The sequence below is a fragment of the Chroicocephalus ridibundus genome, chromosome 1 (genome assembly GCF_963924245.1).
Source record: "Chroicocephalus ridibundus chromosome 1, bChrRid1.1, whole genome shotgun sequence".
Classification (NCBI taxonomy): Eukaryota; Metazoa; Chordata; class Aves; order Charadriiformes; family Laridae; genus Chroicocephalus; species Chroicocephalus ridibundus.
In genome coordinates, this window is record NC_086284.1 from 126,230,156 (window position 1) to 126,254,381 (window position 24,226).

Genomic DNA, 24,226 nt, shown 5'->3' on the forward strand with positions numbered 1-24,226 from the left:
AAAACTAATGATATAATTAAATGGGTTCAAATATCAAAAACATATGTATCTGCTTACATTTATACTTTTTTTTCCATGTACAAAATAATGCTTTTGTTAGAGAATAAAATTCAATGAGCTTCACATGTACTGGTGCAGTTCTGCAACTCAATTATTTCTTCATCACAATGGCAAGAGAAACTCCAGCACACAAATAATCTAGAAGATTTATAGACCTGATTGCGGTGCTGACACTTGGCCTACAGAGCTCCCTGACAGGCCAAAGTCTTTTCCGCAGGTATGAGGCGGGTTGGCTGATAGCATCCACTAAGCCATGGTGAAGGATATAAGAAGAACATTTACAGCCCTACTTCTAGCTCAAATAAGAAATCTTTGAAGTACGATATGTTGATTTCATGAGTGTTTAAAGCAAATTTCTGCAGGAAATGGGATCCACATGCATGTTTTCTTGGGTGTTCCTTGTAAAACAATAGTCAAGTCTGAACATAAGTATGTATTTTTAATTTAATAGATAGGTTTATTTTACGGGTTCTTCCCTCATTCTCCTGCTGCCTGTAGGACTGTACATCAACAGAGACATCCAAAGTCTGCTTTCATTTAATTAAATGGGATCTTTGTCACCAGTTTAAAAAAAAAAAAGATATCAGATATATGAAATAATGTCTGTTCTCATGACATCTCCAGCCTAATTTCCAGGAAGAAATTGGGATAGTTTTGAATAGATTAAAAGAATGATAAGAAAAACATTTCCTTTAAAAAAAAAAGTTAAAGGAAAGCAACACTCCCACTTATCTTCCAACTCTTCCATCTTTGGAAATTTTCATTTTAGCTCAGAGCGGCTAGGCAAGTAAAGCTGTTCATCTGTGACATCCCATCAGATGTCATCATTAGCAAGATAAGATGCAGTAAAATTGACTGAATAACAATCACTGCTGTTCACTTCCAACCAGATACATTTAACCATTGTGATCATTTCTACAGCAGAAGACGACCAATATCTATAAATTGAGCACATGGAAAACTTAGGACTCGGTGATCTTGATTATTCTGTTTATAAATAGGAATTACCTCCAGTGCAGTCTAACTGCTGCTATAACTGAGGACAGAATCTGGGCCGGTACTGGATACCTGTTTACTTAGCTACACAATAGTAGGCCAGGGTTTGGGTTTTTTTAAGCTAATACAAACCAGAGCAATTCTAATTTTACTGCCCAAAAAAGGGAATTTCATAGATCTAAACTGACATTTTTCCTTTCCAAAATATTTTGCGCTGGCACTTACTGTTGGAAAGACCAGTTTTTCCTACTGCCAAGAACTGAATAAAACTCAGCCAAATTCTTCGGTTCTTAATTGAGCAAAATTCTCATTGTCGTTTTGCTTGATTAAGAAAAACAGGCCATAGTCTACTGTATGGATAACTGTCTGGATATATATAGATTGAGATCCATTTAAAAATATTTAACAACTAGCAAACTTTATGCAGTTTATAGTTCTCATTAAAAATGGTGTTATCTGTGTATGTCAAATTGCCTGTCTGCACAAGTGACCAGTTCCCCAACTGTTGAATTTCACAAGCTTCTAATGTTGCTAATTGTCACATGGAAGTAATTAATTGAGTCACTTGAAAAAAAAATCTGTTCCAGATCATGTAGCATTTTTCTTTACAATTGTGGAGGCCTGAATTACCGAACTCTAGGAAATACTCGTTTTGTTTACTTTAAAAAAAATAGGTATTTACCAATGAAATTGATGCACAGAACTGATGGGACACAAGCTTCTCAAAGTTACAGTCACAACCGCACATCGTTTTCCGTCATGTCTGTTCAGATTTCTGCATTTTGTCTGAGTCATAGATCCTCCCAAAGAGAATTACTACACTTTCACAGTCAGGAGGATTCATAAAATATTAAATTCCAGCAGTCGTTTTTAGCCTGAGGCAGCCAAAGGAGAACTAGCCAGGAAAATTCTTCAACAATATTGTGTTAATAATTTTGCATTTCCAAATGAAAAATTAGTAGATTTGTCTTCTTTTCCGTAACAGTTATCACTACACTATGAATGCCACACCAGTGTTTTATGGTTGCAATACACCGATGGCTGTAATGGAGGAAAACACAAATCACTCCCCTTTCTCTGGATTATTTGTTCTTTGAAGACAAGTTCATTTCAGGTGTCACATTTAACCAAGATGTGGACTTAATTCCAAACCAAAGACATAACAGCATGCAATCACTATTACAATATCAAAAAAAGTAAATAATTTTCAACTGACTACTGTTAAGAGACTATACGTCATTTGGGGAATAAATATAAGTACAAGAAAGGACAAAACAAGGTATAGCTATTAGCCGTAAAGAGAAGAGAGATAAAATAAGATAGATAAGAAGGAATTCAGGAGGAGGAGAGGCATGGGTAGAATTTAACAGCACTTCTCATAGGTGATTTATGATGTTTGTACACACATTAGGAGATAATCCAGTCTAGAGCCTAAACAGGCAAAAGAAACAAAACTAACAAAACATAAAAGATACTGAGTTGGTGGGTTTGGTTTTTTTTTAATTTCTTAGTGATTTTGATTACCAGTGCTGCCTTTTAGGTTGAAAAGAAGAAAAAGAGGAGGGTGATATTTTTTTTTTTCATATAGATAGTATTTCAAACTGATCCATCCAAATCTGTATTTAAAAGCAATGGCATTGTCATGTGTCAGTACTATGTACATTTTGCCCACTTCTTAAAAGAAGAGATGAAAACTCTCCGTAAGTTTGCCTTATCTTCCCTTCTCTGAAATGCTGCTTTCAAAAACCTGTAATGAAAATAGTGTCTAATGAAAGAGCAAACACGGACGCCATACAATCCCACGGATTATAAAAGCCCTTAAATTTTTGTCCAGTTATTTGTCCAGTTTTTGTCCACTGCTGATTTATTATTAAAGCTTAAATCAGTGAAAATGGGAGAAATTTGATTATCCCTCAATTCCAAGCAGAGAGCTGCTAAATCTCAGGTATCTCAGTTAATTCCTTCACACGTTCCCTTCTGTTCATAACCTGGTTTTCCTCCAGGCGCTTCTTCCTTTGCCTGCCCTGAAGCTGCTCCGCTCTGGGGTCCTGGCAGCCAGCAGCGCGAAATAGTTACGCCACCGCAAGCTACTCGTATAGATGCAGTAATACCAACAAAACCTACTTGGGAGTTCGTGATTTATTTCTTTTAATTGTTACTGATGGTTTCATTTGTGTGCATACGCTTACGTGTGCGTGTGTGGGCAGGGCTTGCTCGCCCAGCACCTTGCTCAGAGTGGCTGGTGTGGCTGCGTCTCAGCTAGAAGCACTTCGCCATTAAGTATTCCTTTAGCAGGAAAGTGCTCCTACTCTAAACGTAGTCTAAATTGCACCCTGCGTCCAGTACTGGCACTCGCCAAAGTATCCCTCAAAGGTTTTTAGAGCTCACAAAGGTGCAAACACATCTTTTGGAAACATTAGCCCCTGGATGACTTCACTAGCACAACTTGCGGGTACAGTTCTTCAAGGAACTCATTCCTGCAGCATCTAATGAGCCTTGTTATTTCATTTATTGGGAATTTTGCAACAATTTTCAGAAAATACAGCTCAGATCTAGAAAAAAACCCCTCTCAAACTCTGAGCCTGTGGGCTATAATTATGTACTCCGGATTATCTCTTTCCTTAGCATGGTTAAACAAGCTTTCCACAAAGGTATTTCTATTAAGAATACACGATTTCCACTAACATCTGAAAATCTGAGTGAGTTTCTTGACCTAACACAAAATTAATTGAGAATTAATGTAGGTGCCCCATCGCACAGTCAAACAGAACAAAAGGAAATCATTGTAAGCATTGCTGATAGCCATTCTGCTGTTTGGAGAAACAAGGCTCCTTTTTTCTTGCTACAGAAATATCTGCCTGGTGGATTTATTTTCTATTTGGTGAAGCCATGGCCTGTAGGTAGCCATGAACCTTTGGTTCTGCTGTTTAGCAGTAAGAATCTGGTGGACAAAGTTTGTGGGGAAGAATATGATTTCGTTTAAGTGTCTTGATTTTTCCAACGCCAGATGTTGTGAAGTCAGTCACTGTTGTCTTAACTGCGTCATCCTGGGAATAGTTAGCACATGCCTTAACTACTCCTTTGCACAGATACAAGAAGAATTTTTAAAAATACCTATCTGCTTCAAAAAAAAACAGATTTTGAAACAAAAAAGGAGGAGTGGGCAGGGAAAATGGAGGCCTTAGTTGATTGACAATACAGGATATAGGACCTTTCAGATCCTAATCCATGAGGGGAGGTTTGCATCTGGCCCCATAATGGAGTCCACATGCTTGAATTAGATGCCTGGACTCCATGCGTGTGTGTAAGGGGAGTTAAGTGCCTCGGAGGGGGATTCACAAAAGCCACTGTTTGGGGAGCTGCCTAAGCCAGCCAAATAGGAAAAGCTGAAGATTGCAGTTCATCCTAAATCCCAGCTCTCTCCTGGGTTTAAGTGCCTTCTGGTGAATGAAGTACACAAGCGCAAGCGCCGCCGCTCCCAGCTCGCAGCCCACAATCCTCTTTTGAAGGCAAGCGCCAGATTTTTCTTTCAAACTCTGAGCAGCCGTCAGCAGCTCAAGCACCATCTTACTTGGGCAGTAGAAGAGGGGTCTAATTCCTTCCTTTAGCAAAGGGTGCTGAAGTATGCATTTCCTACCTCTGAAGCATGGATACAGGCTTCAGCTCCCGGGAGTTGGTTGGAGCTGTCACAGGTCGCAGCAGACCCGGGGAGGAGGAAAGCCACGAGAGCCTTTGTCTGAAAGCTTGGGAGTCATCAGCGGGCAAAGGCAGCCTCAGGTCCACACCCTGCACTAAGGAAGATTTGCGCCCTGGGACCAAGCAGCCCTTGAGGAGGACTTTAGTGACCTGCCAGCTCAGGCGACAGCTAATCGGTCCCTGATCAAGGACTTGAATTTCTATTATGGACTGAAGGGCTTTAATTTCCCCCTCCAATCCTATTTCTTCGTGTGCTTCCAGCCGCACCTCTGCCTTGTAGCACTGGAGGCAGCTGAAGGGAGGCAGGTCTCCCACTTTGGTCCAGTGTTGCAGCTGGGTAGCAACAGGTTTGTCAGCCTGTCACCGCTGGCCGTGTCCTGGCTGCAGTACTGATGAAATGCCAGTGCCAGCTCCCGCTGCAGACGTTTTATAACAGTTAAGACGGGAGACTGGAGCACCGACCAGCTCCATCGCTAGTCGCACAGTTACCAGCGATCATGGGTCCAAATGGCTCTGCTGAACTTTTCATATTGTTTTTCTTGGAGTTGAGAGACTTAAGTGAGCGATAGTATTTGCTCTTCAGTACTTGGCTTTGCTTTCCTTTGGCCTTGGTTGGGTTATTCTAAGGTGACAGATACGGTAGTTTCAAGTCCTTTAAACCGTAGCACATTGGATTGCATATAGAAAATTAATTCTGCCTCATGACATCTTTGGAGCTTAAATAACTATATATTGTCATGGATCCAGGATAAGGGTGTGTGAGGGGGGTGTGGGTGTGTGTCTTTTTTGGGTGTGTGTGTGCATTTCAGAAGTATTATTTTTCTTTGCTATGCTTTTGAGAGACGTGGCAAACATTTAGTATAAGTATTCACTCAGTCAAACCTCCAGGGAGTATTTCACAACTCAGGTTGAAAGCTTATTTGGTGGTGTCATGCTACCCTTATTTCTGCACTTGCAGAGTGGGAAGAGAGTGGCATCTGTGTAGGCCTGTACATGTTACACTTGTTAACGAGTAACAGTGATTTCAGTCTTTGTCTCTCTGCACGTTGACTAGTCGAGTGGTTATGTGTTGAAGTAGACTTGAATAAGAAGCATTTCTTACCTGCTGCACAAGAGGAAAAGACAGAAGGTCTTTATGGGCAGATGTGTCGGGCATGGCACAGGGATGTATTTGTGCAGTTCAGCCATGGTGGCAGTGTAGAGGACTACACTAGAGTTTTTGGTGGTGATTGCACCCAAGTGCCAGATTATGAAGAGATGTACATTGGTAGATCCACTGCCAACCACCTGGCAACTTCCAGCTTCATGTCCACCCACAGATACGACCCAGAGAACAAAGGATCTTTTATAAAAATTAAAAGCCCAGTTTTGAAACCATTTTGACCGTAAGAGTGGTTAGCTGTGGTTATTGTTATCCTAGTCTTTATCAAGAAAAGTAGCATAAAAAATAAAGCTTACCCATTTAGGAAATATGATCATGAAATAGTATCTGCTTGACTTCTGTGAATGGAACAGTGTCAGGTCATGACTAAGATCAGCACATCCTCACGAATATCTGCAGAATTTTATAATAAAATAGGAAAGTAACTGTTGCTAAATAATTTTAAAACATCCTCCTGATTTCTGTCTGGGTGGAGTAGTCTAGTATGTTTAACCTTCTAAGGCAAGATCATTTCTTCCACTGTTTGAGCAAAGGTAGGAAAAGTATGTAAAGGGCAGGAATCCTTTTAATGGCAAATAAAAATTGTCCAAACGACAAGAGTTTTTTTTCAAGAAAAATATTTTACAGGCATTTGTCATTGTTTTCATATCTTCCTTGGAGTGGGACTTTGGGGTTCTGAGGAACTGCAAAGTTAGAACACAGCAAATGAAAATAAGGGAGAGAGAAGCTGCTCTTTCTCTAGACAGGCTCATCAAAGTACATTGAACAGAAATATTATTAAGTGGTAACAATTCATCTCCAAAATAGAGCCTCCAAAGCCTTTTGCTTTTATTTAAAAAAAAAAAAAAAAAAAAGAGTCATGAAGCAGCATGGGGGCGAGAGCCAAGAAAATGCATTTTGTGTGCCATCAAAGTGAGAAAAGGAACAGAAATGCTTTGCTGTGCCAGTTTCAGAAAGAGGCAATCAAGCACATTTTATGGCAAGAAGGCAACGTGTAAGGCCACAGGATTGCAACAGGAGTCAGAAAGAACAATAAATTGTCTCAAATTAAGATCAGGCCAAGTACTTCAGAGTCATGTCCCGTGTCCATCGCCCCCAGATTTCTTGCTTTGTAGTTCAGCAAGTCCCAGGACTGTTAAAGTAAACACTGTCCAGGTTGCAAAGGCCAGAGCATGATCCCTACGAAGCGGCACTAGTTTCTCTGTAACCAAAAGGCTTCCAGAATTGCACCTGGAATTAGACTCTTTTTCTAAAAGAAGGGCTAAAACTTACCCCTTTCCAGAGAGACAGCCCTCCTGGCCCCTGGAGGTGCCAGGACCCCTCGTCTCCCAAAACGCCCCACTGCAGAGCACCGGCCAGACCTTGGTGGTAACAGAGACAGACACCTGCCTTTCCCAAAGCTGCAGCCGGGCTCCGTCCACCCAGGCCACCATGCAGCCATTTTTACCCCCAAAAACGAAGATAGGGTGACAGTGGCCATGGCATGTCAGGACATCACAGCGTGGCAGGCTGCCGGGGGGTGGCCCGCAGGCCACACAAGGCAAGTCAGACCTCAAGCAGCACCAGTGACTGAAACGGCACTTGCTACAGCCTCAGCACCAAGAGAAGAGCAAGAGCAGTTTCTGGCCACTTTTCCCCTCATCTCCTCAGGTTTGGCACCAACCATAGCTTAGCTAGTCTGAAAATACCGCACAAGTGCTACATCTGCACACACCTGTACTGCTTTACATAATGTTTAATCTAATAAAAAGGCAGATTATCTTCCCTGCAACATCTGTAACAATCACTCATTGTCATTACCGAGAGCACTTTTATAATCAGGATTTTCCTTTCTATTGCCACTTCTTGGGAAGTGTTTAAGAAAAACTCTAGCACCTATTTGTGTCTCATGGATGTTAATGAATGGAATCTTTGCATACACAGCTAAGCTTTCCTAAAGGTATCGAGATCTCCTAATTCACACAATGCTCCCCCCAAGCAGTCTTCCCAGATGCATGCAAGAAAACCCTAAATCAGGCTGTATTAGAATAGAACATATATAGCCTGAGTTGATCTTTTGTGTCTCTTTAGGACTCAACGCACCTTCACAAAGAATATATTTTATTTTTTCTGCTTTTAGTACAATACTTTGGTTAATCAAATGAGGAAATAAGAGTTCTCTGAGCAGTAAAACCAGTAGATATCCTTCAGAATAAGACTCTCTGCCACTTGTGAGTATTTGGGTGAAGATTCAGGATACATTTGATTTTATTAATTGCCGCAGAAAGAGACAGTCGTCTTCCCTCACTTTTGTCTACTCCCATACATCTGATAAGGTGCAGCATTTCACTGATGAACAAGCTCAACACTAAACTGTGCAGATTATTCGTTTGTCATTTAGAGGCAATTGCCAGCACGTGGCTTGTTCACAAAGCTGGCTCAACCAAGAGGTAGCGAAATGGAAACTTTTTACACTTTTACCAGTGAGTATAACTCATAGCAGCGCTGCTAGAGGCACTGCTTTGGATTAAAACAGTAAAATGCTGTGATACACTTCGGAAACCGTTACACCATAATAACATGCAAACAACTGTACCATGAAAATTTGGGAGGCTTCTACTGCACGCAGCCAGCACAACCTGTCTCAGGGCAGAGTAAGGGCCAAGAGCGATGAGTGACAGCTGGGGAGGGAGGTTTCCAAAGAAAGCCTGTAGCTCCCTGTCCACACTGTTTTGTAACCAGTAATCACCATAGTTCGTTACCAACACCTCGAGGTTCAGCCTACTAGATTGGGAACTGCAGTCTGAAGCGCGTCTCTGGGTGTTTGTCTTCGCATTTATTTTTGGGTAAGGGACTGGCAGTAGATGTGAAGCGTTTTCCACAAAACAATCCCCAAACTAACAATGCCCCCAGGACATGGTCGGTTGGCTATAAAAGCACTTCCAGGAAAGCCAGCCTCGCTGCCAGTGGGCCGCGCACAGCGAAACCCATTGCATCTGATAAGGCAAATTCCTTGGACAGTGTCAGTGGCTGTGCCCCACGGGGAGCTCCTTCTGCAAGTGCTGGTAGCACCACCACTTCAGAGAGGGAGCCCTCAGGTCATTTCCCACGTTGAAGAAACAGTCTGTGCTTGGCCGCATCGGCCGCCGGTCCCGGGCTCTGCGCCAGGAGGGTGATTACGTGCTGATAAGCAGGGAGGCAGCTCTAGGCTTTGATCACTTTGTGTGTTCCACATTATCGGGTCCAGGTTTATGTGCCTTGCGCAGCCCATTGCCGAATGGGGAGCTGGTGGCAGTCGCTTAAGTGCCTCCATCAAAGCCGCCTGCCACCAAGACTGTAGGCAAACTGCCCAGAAGAGCGCATTAGGCAGAGGATTCAAGCGCATGCCACATGGCAGAGAACAGGAAAACGTATTCAGAGGCAGGTATTTGCTAAATCCTACCTATAATTAATTCTAATCCCATAATTAAAGTCGCATGCTTTTCTGCAAACATTCCCCCACGTTGGTCCTTCCTCCCCAGTCCGAGGTCAGACACTGATTCGTGCAAACGAGTACACGCCACCACGCCAGAGAGCTGCATCCCCGGGGACTGTGGTCGCCCAGCCAGCAATGCCCAGCTCACTGCTCCTCGACACGGCTCCCTGCCGTCTGACTGCAAGTAGCTTTCAGGCATTTTCCAGCAAACAGCTTCTGGGCCAGATCCTCAGAGACACGCAAGAGAGACTAGCTCCCCTGGAAATCAATTACTAGCGCCGGGTGTCAGAATACCGTCGTAAATCGTGAGCTTCGTGTTTGTGTTGAGTGGGCAGAGCCCCATGGCTGGGAGTTAGGGGTTGTGGAGGTGCCAATCTAATCATGCCCAGATACACAGAGAGAGATGGAGGTACCTACCCAGGCCCACGTAGGTAGGCTGGCAGCAGACTGGGCACAGGGAGAAGACTAAAGGCAGGATAATATTATGTCTGCATGGCCTAATTTCTCTTTCTCATCATGGCTGCTTCCGGTCCCAGGATGTGCGTTTTCACATATATGCACACATAAGTACCTGCACACAGACAACTATTTTCATATATACGTAGATACAGACACACATGCAAACATACACTGTTTGGAAGTAAGAAACCAAGGGAGTCCAAGGGTGCCGTTTTCATACAGGGAGCTGGGTCACCATCCAGACCCAGCACATGCACAAATGTACTTGCAAAAAGATTGGAGCAGAGGCAGTTGCTTTGTCTTTGGAAATGGATTTACAAATGGATAAACAGAGGTCTCCCCAGGCATTGCAAGAAAAGACCATATAATTGCCACTGAAGCCAAAGATAGCTTATAGATGGTTATCATTTTTTTAAGATGAAGCTGTTTATTTAGATGTTTTCACACTTCTCTAAGAAAGCAACCATAGGCACCATTTTGAATTTCTAAAAAAATAGAAATAGGCATCTGCCACATGTTGAATATTTCCCATTAGCAGCAGGTTTATGCATGTGTGCATTTTAAAATGTGTATTATAACAATCCTTGTTATGACTGTCCTAGATTTAGTAAATACCGCATGATAATCGGACACAGTTGTTAGACCTTGAGCAAAATATGATTTAATTTATTTTTAACATACTGAACAATAGCTGTTTCGTGGTAATCTAAACTGAACACAGACACTCAACACTACTTTGTTTTCTTGGTGGGGACAGTGAAAATGGTGGGGGGGGGGGGGGTCATGGAATAACAAACCCGATCTCTGTGGGAGAGTTCCACAAGAAGGATTACGTTTACCATAAATCCTGCTTTCCTCCCTCCTGAATACACAGGCCTTTATAGATGCCTTTAGCAAGGTAAACGTTTTGCCTACTCAAGAAACGGGTATCGCCTGCAATGAAGCTGTAGGCACCATTAAAAGTAAAATGATGGGGGACCCCAAACCTGCTTGGGCTGCAGTGAGGCATGGAGCAACCATCTGCCAACAGCATGGCTGGGCCCTCGCACAGCGGCTGTGCTCTCCCATACCATCCTCCAGCTCTTTACTGCTGAAAATAAGATTAACTCAGCGTAGCTAGTCTTAATATGCGTTATGAAACTGGTTAGCTTTCAGAGGGGAAATGTGTGCCAAGTTGCACTTGGTTGCCTTCGCTCCCTGCTTTTACGTGAAGTATGACTGAACTTTCAAGAAGAAACCCACCAAACTGAGTTTAATTACTTTGATTGCAAATTCAAAAACATCTGTCCAAATGACATAAAACCTTGTTTGGCACAGAAAGGCAGAAGAGTGCTTTATATTCAAGTGGTATTGAGTGTATTAAAGCTCTGAGCAAATACAAAATTATTTGGCAAGCAGAAGGTTGTTGGTTTTTCCTGCCCCTGAAAATATGAGTTCCCACTAAAATTCAGTCTCCGTGCAGTACAGGGTATCCTCAGATCCCTTCAGAAAGTATGCACTGATTGACAAGCTAGTCCTCAAAGGAGTTTAGTGATCCAGACATTCATTTTTAGCTGGGATTAAGTTTTGAAATAGTGTCTTTGAAAACTGCGAACAACAAAGTGCTGCGAAGGTCAAGGCTCAAGTCACTTACACATTGCAGCACTGCTGCTGAGAACAACAACCAACATTTGCTTGACTTTTCACATCTCAAGACGTCCCCTACTTGAAGTCACCCCAGCCGTTCACTGGTGCTGAGCAACTGCAGGAACTAAGGCCTTGATAGCTGCTCTTCTCATTTTGTGCTAAAGTTTCTTAGAAGAAAGGTATCTGGCTAAAAGGATTAGTTTACAAATGCCAAAAAAAAAAGTTACATGCCCAGTGATTAATCTAATGCTCTTCAGGTGGTAGGGACCTTAACAAAAATATGTATAGGGGTGGGGGTGTGCACAGGCTTGCACATATAACCCAGCAGGTTAAGGGAACCATATTGCACAAAACAGGAACAGTACAGGTTATTTGTTACCAAAGTAATGCTAAAAATGAAAACAAAAGAATGGTTATTGGCTTGTGAAGACTTTGTAGCGGTCTCTTGCAAGCCGTCTTTTGACTCCTCATGAGCTGCCACGTACCTCTGCCTGCGAGCTAGGGGACAGCCAGGCAACTGCCCACGGAGGGCTCCTGTCCCTCTACACCCACCCGCTCTCTACGACACAGCGGTGTTACTCCTTAGGCAGGGTGACACCTTATTTGCCATTTACAGTGCCTTATGCTGTCCCTGCACGTCCTTACATGACAAAAAGAGACTTCAGTGAATTTTATAATGTTCCTGTGGGATTAGACCTCGCCATCCCCAAGAGCAGAGCAGACCCCCCCTCCGCCCCCCCTGGATACACCATTGTAGATATCTGGTAATAAAAGTTGTCAAGATACTCCAAAAGTAGCTGTGTTCCTAACCACTTTTCATCTCGAGTCAAAAACATACTAGAGAATTTAGCTTTTCAGCATCAAATATTTTTTAGTAGCCCTCTTCTGGGCACAAAACCTCCAGAGTCACTAGGATTTTTATTTTGCGAGTTTGGCAGCAGTCATTTTCCATGAGGAAACCTGAGCGCTAGCAAGTCCGTCCCCTCAGCGCAGTGAGGAACACGTCCCTGCAGCTTTAGGCAGCCCCCATGGAAGGGACCCCAGGGCAGAAGAGACTCACTGAGACCCACTCATGCCTTATGCCTCTTTGGGAAATACAGCAGTTCAAAAGCAATGCGTGGTAAATTAAGCCCATGGGGCTCATCTCTGGGCAAGTATCTTACAGGTTCTGGGACATGGGTAAGTTTCAGTTAACCCCAAAATTGGTTGCAGAGCCATCACTTCCCTGTAAGAACTGATAAATCAATGTCTGGCTTCCAGCCTTTGCAAGACCACCTATGATTTCAAGTCCCACATGGATGGGCATCACTTTTTCCATACATTCTTTACACAATTAGGCTAAACTAGCCATTATTTCTTCACACCAATTTAAGAATTACAACTGCTGGTACATTTTGTTTTGTCTTCAGTTTCTACTGACAAACGCAAATAGCCAGAGGAAGGCCCTTTCTAGTTTTCTCGGGAAAACAGCTCTACCAAAGAGGTTGTTGAGAAATGTTCTCACTTGAGCTTCGCCCATAAAAACATGCTTTTTGAGGGACTCTCTCTCTCACCCACAGAGCCAACCACACGCGCTCACACACAAGCAGCTGAACACTTGTGGTTTAGGATAACGTTCCTTCTCCCCACCCTAGGTAAAGGAAAACAGTTACTGTGTCTTAATCTGACCAACTGGTACAAAATGACACATCGCACACTAGGAAGGCACAGTAGCTTCTCCTCCATCTTCCTTCAGACATTCAAACAGTGAAGGTAAAACTTTGCATTCTCCAAGCCTTTTGCTCCTCCAAAGGTGCATGCAGGCACTGATTTACCTGCCATAAATATGTAGACGCATTCCCATTGCTTTCTGACAGAAACCCAGGAAAATCCCATTCCAAAACCAGTTTATTGCTCTGCTGACGTACACCTTTGAAAGCACATCAGATCGCATTACATGAATGTGTTTGGAGATGATCCCTAAATTGCTGGCATTTGGGTGAAGGGTGTGGGATGTCTTACACTTTGGCTGTATCTTCAGCACAGATTTTTCTCCCCCTCAGTCTGGTATTTTCCTTAAGTCCTGTCATCACTGGGAAAATCTCCTTTTGCTGCTCATAAGCTCTGGAGAACTTGTCCAACATTTAGGATCTATACGCTTCTTTTAAAAACCAAGAGCAAGCTTTTCAGTAGCTTTTAGGCATTTAAAGATGGTGGTGGTTTCCCAGTAAGGTCTTTAAACAACAAGAGCTGCGCACCCAGGCATTCAGAAACAAACTGCAGGGCAGAAAAAAAGTCCTTCAACTTCTCAGTACATAAATAACTGCTTAGAAAAGCTGAGCAGGATGAGATAGGCAATGAGCCGAAACACTGAAGGACTATCCCATGAAGGACATCCCTCAATGTTTCAGGACAGGCTTGCCTTATAGTGACAGTATCTGATAGTGATGATCCAGCTGAACCCACTGCCAGGAGGCAGCGAGCAGAAGCAGTCACACACAGGACTCTACCACATTTCTCATCAAGACTAATTTTGTCTGGTCCCTCCTTCCTTGGGGAGCAGGGGGAGAGACAAGCCATACAGCCGGCGCTGAACACAGGGCACTTCCCAGGTACCTGTGGCAGATCCCAAGACCCAGACAGCTCACGTGAAGCCGCCGAGGAGGCTCTGACCTCCTCCCAGGAATATGTCAGCCAAGTCCCATCTAGCCTGAGGTTGTTCAGTAAATAAACCCCCACCTTCCACCTCAGCTACTCACAGGCACCAGCGCCAGCCAAAATCAATAGACGAGAAGCAATTTGTCATTTCCAGGCCACACTGTTTTGGTTATGAGGAATCAAAAAAACACTAAGAGAAACACAGATGTAGTGAGATCACCTCATTTTTCTGGAGCCTTCCTATCTCTAGAAACCTTGCCTGATCTCCCTCAAAATTTCCACACGCGCACACAAAAACATCTCATGTGCTGTGTGGTTCCGCCTGTTAAACCGCAGGTGGGTTGCGTGACACTTGGCGGGGCCAAGGGAGCTCGGCACAAGCGGCGGGATCTTGAGTTCACCCTCGGCTGTGGGCAGGCTCGAGTCTCCCTGTAGGAAATTTTTTTTCCAATTAGTTCAAATAGTTCCCACTCACACACAAAGCCCACATAATAAAAACAAAGAGAAAAATCACATCCAAAGGAATTTTACCTATTTCCCTCTCCACTTATTCCACTGAAGTTATCTTTTTAAAAAAAAACAAACTCCAAAAAAAACTGGCCACCAGAACAACAAAGTAGCCAAGAAGCTAACTTAATAACTTCATTCTTCAAAATCCACCCTGCCCTTCATACTTCTAGGTTTCAGCAACAGACCTAAATCATCCAATATCTTCTAATATTTTTTTTAAAAAGGTTTCACTGCATTTCTCTCCTCATGCAGGCAGTGCTTTTCATTTGGGAGAGACGCACAGAAAGCGTCAAGTTTTCCAATAGCTGGGATTTTACCTGCAAACTGAGGCAGGCGTTACCCCGCCTGGCTGCAGGGAGCCAAAGCTTCATCCAGTTACTGGCGATGGTACAGAAAGGAACAGACAGGCTAACAGAGACAAGAGCAGGGATAACCCCCCCCACCGCTCCCGAAAGGAAAAGGTTGCTTGGGGTCCATGTGCCCGATGAAGCTGCAGCAGGTTAATAAATTACCACATCCCAGCTGAGCCCCAGTGACTGATCAGGCACAAGCTGTCCTCGCAGCCCAGTGACATTGAGGTTTAAGCAGAAATGCCGCGTCCTAAAGCCCTAATCCTTCAGCTCTCAGCAAAGCAGCCAGCCGTGGGCTAAAAGCCACGTTAAACTCCCTGGAGATGAAGCCTTTGGTGAAATGCTTTGCGGAACAAGGACGAGCAACTGCGCTTGGGCTTTAGCTACACTTACAAACTCCCATACATCTTGGCTCTGGTTCTCTTTGCCACATGGCAGCTGGTTACGTCCAAGACCTTAAATTCCTGGGAGAGAAAGTGACTGTAGAAACTCAGCTGTGCAACATATGCTCCATCTAGTGTTTATTCACTAATATTTCATTTTCTTAAATGGTTTGTTTTGCTGTTAACACATAGTTCCATCTTTTCTGTAGTTCATTTGTCTATTTAGGAACATTACTGAAAATACTAACCTTCTGCTGGTTGTTTTAACAATGCGATTTGGATTTAGCCTCCACTTACACCTTCAGTAACGAGGATATGCTAATTGAGAGATTAGATATCACAGAGCAAAATGAAGGAGAAACATTTTAAAAGAGCAGTGAGGATTTCTCCAGGTGCTTTGCTAATGCAAAGTGAAGGGAGAACTCTGAGTAGGAGTTCAGACATAAAAACTAAATGACGCCCAACGTTACCACCCGATCAATCGCCTTCACTACAGCACAGAGAAGCAGTTCCCAGCCCTCCCAGCGCTCCAGTCAAACCATACAGCGGCGAGCAGGGAAAACACAAGTCACAACTCCCAGGCTCAACACCTGCATTGCCCTTGGCCTGCTCCCTCAGCTCAGCGAGTCCTGCAGCCGCCCTGCAGCCCCCTCACACCCCCTGCCCGCCGGGGCACCCCTCATGGATGCCTTGCAAAGTCCCGTCCTCACCACTGATTTTGAGGTTCTCTTTAGAGGCCCGCTATCAACAGTGCGGCGTTAGAGGAGGCGAACGGAGCTGCATGCTGACCCCTCCTCTGCAAATACGCTTCCTCCACCCCAAGCCCACCTACCTCTCACGCTTTCCCCCAGTTCTCCGCAGCAGCCTTACCTGCCCAAAGCCACATTTCCTTACGGCCTCTGGGAGGACACGTCCCAGCCAAGGTGGGGTCACGCTGCCCCTCAAGCGAGGGGGGTCCTCCCGTATGCCGCGGCATCACCCGGTTCAGGGGAGCCGGGGCTGCAGCTCCCCGAGCAGCTAGATTTGAGCGGGGATCAGCCCCAGCAGGAAAAGGGAAAAGCTTCACCCTGCAAAAGGCAGGGGAAACGAGGTTGAAGGGAGCTCAGTGCTGAGCCACTTAGACACAGATGGAGGGGCTTTTTTATCCTCTGTCAAGCCAGGCTATGGGAGAAGGAGGAACACGAGCAGGAGGTACAAAGCCCCCACCGCCCCCTCAGGCCACCCTCCCCACACCTGGGCTCAGCAGGGTCCAGCAGCTGCTGGGAGCAAATCGTGACGAGCGGCTTGGGAAAGCTCTGCAGGTGTGCCTGCGTGGCAGGGGCTTTTCCAGCAGCTCGGCTTGGGTGCAAGGCATCTTTGCACTGTGCGCTCCCTGGAAAAGCAGGGAGTCAGGAACACCATCAAGCCTGGCAATTGCCACGTGCATTTCAAAAGACCAGGACTTGCCTGCTGGGCTCAGTTGTGGGACAAACTGCAAAACACTCAAACTGTAACACACAAGGGCTCCTCCTTACCTCAGGCTGCCCCCAAATTTGCACTCAATTAGGGAGTTCCTGATTGCTGATTTGCTGCTCACCTACTAGTAACACCATTACTGCAGAAAGGAAAGCCAAAAGCAGATGGGAAAAGAAGTCCCAAGTTTGTATTGTGAGAAGGAAGAAAAAGAAAGAACAACCAACCCTGTTCTGCTGTGTTAGCAGGGATGGTGAGGTGCTGGGATGGGCTGCCTGGGGAAGGGACAGGGTCTGCAGCCGGGGACACCTTTAGGAAATAGTTGAACATCTCTGGAAAAAGGCATGGGTTAACTGATCCTTCCCAGAGGCACTGGTGGCCCAGACCGCCCCTAGATGGTCCTGTTCTTCTGGGTGAAGGCTGAGAGGATTGGAGCCCAGCTCAGGAGAAGAGCTGTGGAGGAGCTGGGATAGAAATGGAGAGCCCCTGCACCTTGCAGCTATGGTGCACGACCCTAGGCACAGATTTAAACTGCAGAAACTGATCTTTCATTGCTATGGAAAGCATGGCAGAAGGGGTGTTGATAATTTAGTTTCCTTGGGCAGAAAGTGTTTAAGAGATCCCCACGTGCCCCTTCTTGCTCTCCCCCTGTGCCACAGCTTGCAGCAGAGGTTCCCAGACCTTGTGTCGTGGCACTGACACAAATGAGAAAGCATCAAACTGCAGCTTGGGGACAGGAGGGAGCAGGTCCCTGTATGGAGAAACTGCACCCCAGCACCAGCTGGGGTTGCGGGGTAGTATAAAACTGAATGCATATAAGGACATTTGCTCTAATAGTACTATTTGAGTAAGAGCCTCCAGTAAACCAGACAGAGGCCCGCTGCAGGATGTCCTCCAGGGCAACACACAAACCAGAGACAGTTTACGGAGGTTTACTTCCAGTTTGCTGCAGAAAACGGGAGCAGGTTGTCCCTAGTGGAAAACACATGACACGAAAAAACATTTTCTGCCAACTGTGGGTTCTGTTGTGTTTTTCACAGGTGATGGCCATGCTGCTCTTCCCTGTGCAGCTGCTGGCAGTGGCTGTGACCATTTACCTAGAGCTGGTGAGGTCTACTCAAGGTGGCGTCTACTATGGGATCAAGCAGCTGCCACCCCAGGTGCCCCAGTACCAGCCCCTCGGACAACAAGTACCTCACATACCGCTGGGCAAAGAAGGCATCCCGATGCAGCACATGGGCAAGGAGGTGCCCCACATGCAGTACGGGAAAGAGTACCCCCATCTGCCTCAGTACATGAAGGAGGTCCCGCAGATGCCTCTGCTCGGCAAGGACATGGCTCCCAAGAAAGAGAAAGGTAGGCTGGGCATGTCCCTCGCCACCCCTGCACGGTCCTGCCTGGTACCCCACAGCACCGGCTGCCTGGGGGTAACTGAGGACAGGGAACAGGCTGCTGCAGGCTGGGCATGGTCCCTAGGGGCTCTGAGGGCTGGCCAGGTGGGTACCTGGCAAGATGGGCTCTCAAGAGCTGTAGGGCAGCTTGGGGTCACCAGAGCAAGGCTGTAGTCAGTTCCTGGGCTGCAGCACCGCCTCTGAGCAGCCCTACCTGTGATGAGCTTCCAGCAGCTGGGGAGGTGGAGGCTGGCCCCAGGTGTGTTTGGGTGCTTGATGGAGGGAGGAGAAACCTCATAATCCCACCCACCTGCAGAAAACCCTCTGATGGGGTTTCAAATGATGGCCTGGGTAGATGGGCCAGGGTCCTGCCTGGAGGTGCTCTCACTGCAGCAACTGGATGTGAAATCAGAGCTAAGAGCTCCAAGATTTGAATTTACAGGAATGTCACAGTTTTGTCTGGATTTGTCCAGACCCTGTGATTTAGAGGTTTGCAGATAAAACCATACAGTTGCTTTTCTGTCTCTGCAGTCCTCTTTCTGTAGGTTATTTATGGGAGTAACTGAGGCACTGGAGGTACAGGGCATTATCGCATGAGTCTGCACGTACAAGCACTTTCAGTGTTCGGTAAAGGAAGTTTGGACAATATTAGGATATTTAAGAAAACATCAGAAAATGTCCAAAAGACAAAGGGCAACCAGGAACACCCAGTGTCATAAAATCCTTGTGGAGACAGCGAGCGTCTGTGCGACTTCAGATGAGCTGGTTAACTCTTTGTCTTATTGAGGGCTCTGTGTAACCACAGGCTCCGCTGGCTTCAGAGGGAAATGAAAGATTTCAGGGCCTATTTTTGGAGTGTCTGAACAAGCACGACTGGCTGTAGTAAAACCGACCCGTCCTGTGAGCAAAGGAGGTTTCCTACGTGCATAAAACACAACATATGCAGAGAGGGCGGGTTTCTGCCTCCCAAAGAACAGTTAATACCCTTGCCCTGAAACCTCATCTCTCCCACCAAACCTCCCACTTCTTTATCCAATTCGGAGCCAACGAGAAGCAGACTTTCCACTTAACACAAAAAGCCTGCCGCTTGAAAAGCAACCAGCCCCAGCACAACCACTCTCACACGGCAACTCGCTCACCCTGACCCGCAATGCTAAGTGGTCACATACACAAAAATGTGGGTTTGGACCATAAAAACATTTTGTGACGTGTTTAGAAGAGCTCTAACTGGATGTGGCTACGCTAAAAACCTGTGGGAGTTTGGCAGTGTTGGGTAAGGCTGCAAGTTTCCAGTAATATCTTAATGGGAACCAAAGCCTTGGTGAAAATGCAGTCATGGCTATGTACAAACTTCTTACTGATACAATCTTTTTTAATTGATCTTGCTAGTGTAAGCCCCTGCAGCAAAAGCACTTTTATGCCAGAAGTCCTCCTACAGCACAGGAGCCCCGAGCAGCTTCTGTCTCCTGCGAAAACTCTTAAGAGTAGATTAGTCTACAGAAAAGGCAGATTTTGCTGCTTAAGATTGTACAAGTGGAAAACACTAGTAAAGCGCAAATGGCTTTTTGCAGGGCAAAAATATAAGCGAATATGAGGCAAAACTATGATTTCATGGAAACAGAAATGTGCACGCGAGTTTGGGGTAGGCAAAACAGTGGGAACATCCTCTTTGTTCCAAATACCAACCTGTACCTCGCTGGCCAGCTTTGCCTCCCTGCCCACCACAAAACCGAGAGGCACCATAGCGAGCACATTCGATTTAAAACTGTCTTTGCGTTTCTCGAAGGATGCGACCGCAGTCACCTTTCATCTCTCCCCCTCCCCATTTCTTTTTCTTTTCTCCCCCACGCAGAAATGCCCATACGCAGTCTGAGGGGCGAGCAAGGTCCCCCTGGTGAGCCTGGACCACGAGGGCCGCCAGGGCCACCAGGATTACCGGGTCACGGCGTGCCAGGAGCCAAAGGAAAACCAGGCCCGCAAGGATATCCAGGAATTGGGAAGCCGGGTTTGCCAGGGATGCCGGGGAAACCGGGCGTCATGGGGCCCCCAGGGCCGAGAGGGGAGATGGGGCCGAAGGGGGAGGTTGGGCCCATGGGGATACCCGGGCCACAAGGACCGCCGGGGCCTCACGGCCTTCCTGGCATTGGGAAAGCGGGTGCTCCAGGGCTGCAGGGACAGCCGGGACCAAAGGGTGAGCCCGGGATGAAGGGGCCCCCAGGAGCCCCCGGGATCCCAGGGCCAAAAGGGGAGAAGGGCGTCGGGATCCCGGGTTTGCCGGGGCTGAAGGGACCGCCCGGGCTGCCGGGTCCCCCGGGCCCCGTGGGGCTGCCAGGGGTCGGCAAGCCAGGCATGGTCGGCTTCCCCGGCCCACAGGGACCCCTAGGCAAACCCGGACCCCCAGGAGAGCTGGGGCTGCAGGGGCCCCCGGGGCCCCCCGGAATGCAGGGCCCTCCCGGCCTGCCTGGCGTTGGCAAACCCGGCCAGGACGGCGTCCCCGGCCAGCCGGGCTTCCCGGGTGGCAAAGGGGAGCAAGGCCTGCCAGGCCTGCCGGGGCCTCCTGGCCTCCCCGGGGTTGGGAAGCCAGGTTTCCCCGGGCCCAAGGGTGAGCGTGGGGTGGGTGGTCTGCCCGGGCCGCTGGGGCCGAAGGGGGAGAAGGGCCACGCTGGGCCGCCAGGCATGGGGGGGCCGCCAGGGGAGCCAGGCCAGCCGGGATTGCCGGGCATCATGGGCCCCCCAGGTGCTGCCGGCTTCCCGGGACCCAAAGGAGAAGGCGGTGCCGTGGGGCCGCCAGGACCGGTTGGCCCCAAAGGGGAACCTGGCCTGCAGGGTTTCCCAGGGAAGCCAGGATTCCCCGGGGAAGTGGGGGCACCCGGGCTGCGGGGGCTGCCGGGTCCCACAGGGCCCAAGGGGGAAGCCGGGCAGAAGGGCTTGCCCGGGCTGCCAGGCGTCCCAGGGCTGGTGGGGCCGAAGGGGGAGCCGGGGCTCCCTGGCGCCCAGGGGCTTCAGGGCCCCTCGGGCATCCCAGGCATCGCGGGACCCAGCGGTCCCATCGGACCCCCAGGGCTGCCAGGGGCAAAGGGGGAGCCCGGCCTGCCCGGACCCCCTGGCTTCCCTGGCGTGGGCAAACCCGGTGTGGCAGGGCTGCAGGGACCCCCAGGGAAGCCAGGGGCGCTCGGTCCCCCTGGCCAGCCAGGACTCCAGGGGCCGCCTGGCCCCCCCGGGCCCCCAGGTCCCCCAGTCATCATCCCACCCACTCCGCCATCTGTGGGACAGTACCTGCCCGAGGTGGGGCCAATAGACGGCGTCAAGCCCCCCTATGGCTACAAGGGCAAGAAAGGCAAGGCTGGCGCCGCCGTCTACGAGATGCCCGCGTTCACGGCGGAGCTCCTCACCCCCTTCCCCCGGGTCGGGGTGCCCGTGAAGTTCGACAAGCTCCTCTACAACGGCCGGCAGAACTACAACCCCCAGACGGGAATCTTCACCTGCGAGATCCCCGGCATCTACTACTTCGCCTACCACGTCCACTGTAAAGGGGCCAGCGTCTGGGTGGCGTTGTTCAAGAACAACGAGCCGCTGATGTACACCTACGACGAGTACAAGAAGGGCTTCCTGGACCAGGCTTCAGGCAGTGCCGTTGTCCCGCTGATGCATGGAGACAAGGTTTACGTTCAAATGCCATCCGAGCAGGCGGCAGGACTCTATGCCGGGCAGTACGTTCATTCGTCTTTTTCAGGATATTTATTGTATCCCATGTAAAACAAAAACCAGACACACACACACACACACACACACAGAAAATCAAAACCTTTCTTCTCTGCTTCAAACTTTTATACCGTGAAAGATGCATTTTATGACCATTTCAGACCATTTTGTACAAAAAAAAAAAATAAATACAAAGTTTAACATTATGCACAGCTACTTATAAAAAAAAAAAAGGTGTGGTGAACATATCTAAAGATGTGTATCAGGTTCATAAACAGTTGTTTTGCACCCGAGGGGGACATATTAGCTGTACATTATATATTTCTGTGATGCCGTGCTTACTTCATTTCATTCACAATAATTCAGTACTAAGGTTCAAATCAGTGTACGTCACTCATTCCTGTTGCATTGATCATAGTCAGGAGGTGAAAACCAGTGACTTAAACCAGAGTAGCTCAGTCTCAAATTACATGGAAAAATTTGAGTGGCTTTTTATTTGTTTGGGTGGGGGTTTTTTTGTTTGTTTTTTTGACAGCAGGTCTGCCTGATAAGCAAAGGTTCTCTTAGCTGGAGACCTTTCTTTCCCTTCCCCCCATATAAAATATTCCTTCAGGTGTGAGGTTTTTTTTCTTGAACAACTTATTTATGATGGAAGAGGGGTAGCGATGGTGTCACTATTCCACACGAGCTTTCTCCAGCAGTCGCTGGACCCAGAACTCCGCCGCTGCCTCCAGCAGGCGCTGTGTTCACCTCCAAGTGCCACAGCACTCCAAAAGCCTCCATCTGCATTTGCACAGTTGAGGTAGATGAGGCAGATCAGAGACAAAAACAAAGGGTTCCCCATTTGCTTTGTGCCACGTAATTGAGACGTTTTGGCCAACACGTGGCAATACAGCAGGGCGGAATAAATTCGCTTGGGATTTCTGTGCTCGTGCTAAGAACCTGCGCCCGTTTGGCTTGTCAGAAGGGACGCCTATTCTGCCGCTCAGCGCAAGTTAAATCAGTTTACTGGTCAATGACTAGGCAAAGCAGAAGTAGCTCTGTTTGCTAATTAACTAATCTGTTGTTTGAGATCAACCGATAACTTTACCAGCAATACTGATCACGCAAATTTATCTGAGAACTTCTTTTTATGTAAAAGCTGATTTCCAATCCTTATTTATATGTTACCAATTGTCAAGGAGAACCTGCAGGCCTCCATCTTTACCATACGCGAGGAAAGCAACTTCTCTGCAAGAGCTGTCTGTTCATCAATGGTGCTAATCTCACCTCAAAAGTATTCGTTTCCAAGGGCAGTGTACTTTGCTGTGTTTCCCTGTACAGTGCTGCACATCACACACTCTTACGCTAGTTGAAAGAGTTAAATACTCACCACTTCTTCAGTGTCTTTAGCTAACGCTACCGCTTTTGATTCAAAAATGAACTAGAGTTTTTTTCATGCAGAACTAAGATTGGATTTAACTGGCATTACCATTATTTAAATGCAGAGTTTAATGCAGTCTAACATTGACTAAGGACTCCAGTGATATAATGTGGTGCTTTATCTCAGAAATTTTATGGAACGGTGGCAGGAACAGACGGACAGTTTACCAGGCATTGGTGACTTCGGTATGTTCCCAGAATATATGAGATATGTCAAAAGCAAATAATTTTGTATTTAAAATTTTTGTACTGATTTGAAAAAAATATCTTATTAAATATCTTTAAAAAAAATAATAATTAATCCTGTCTTCATTCAGCAGAAGTGTTAGAAGGAACGTTCAACCCTCTGAATTCGTATCAGACCGCAAGGACTCTCTGAAACCACTGACAGCCCAATATGAAAAAAAAAAAATCCGATACCTTTTTCTTTAGTTCCTTTCTATGGGCAAAACCTGCCCTAAGCCACGGCGGGGGGAGGACACGCTGTCCCGGCATCGCATTTAGTGGGAGACAGCGGCTGGGGGGGACATGCCGAGCGAGGGGTCCCTCAGGCAGCCGGTGGGACTGGGCCAGCTCAGCAGGAGCCGCTGGGGGAGTGCAGCGTGGACAGGGGGAAGCTGAGACACGGGGCAGCACGGAGGTGCCACGTCCAGGGCTTGTGCTCCCCTACAAAGGCAGAGCTGGCTGCCCAGGCAGGGAGTTGCGCACCATGTCCCCGGCTCTCCCTGTGATTTGAAAACAGCTTTTCCCATTCCTCTCCATTTTTCCCACCTGCAGCAAAAGCCCACAAAAGCGTGAAAGCAGCAACGTATTTGTCACTGATCTACATCGCTATTCAACCACGGCTCCATTGCAGGGAGTACATTATAATCCATGGTGTGGCTCCCCCAGTCTCACCTCAAAGACAGGCATTTCCTCCAGGTTGA

At 47.1% G+C, this 24,226-nt stretch overlaps 1 protein-coding gene across 3 annotated transcripts in view; it reads left to right on the plus strand.

Moving 5' to 3' along the window:
• COL8A1 (collagen type VIII alpha 1 chain) overlaps positions 1–24,003 on the plus strand; it is a 94,998-nt gene extending 70,995 nt beyond the window's left edge. For all 3 annotated transcript variants that reach the window (XM_063350393.1, XM_063350413.1, XM_063350404.1), the window contains 2 exons: positions 17,826–18,141; positions 20,029–24,003. In XM_063350393.1, the coding sequence (XP_063206463.1) occupies positions 17,829–18,141; positions 20,029–21,932 (2,217 nt within the window). In that variant the 5' untranslated portion in view covers positions 17,826–17,828 and the 3' untranslated portion in view covers positions 21,933–24,003. The remainder of the gene's footprint in view (positions 1–17,825; positions 18,142–20,028) is intronic.
• Positions 24,004–24,226: the final 223 nt, after the last annotated feature.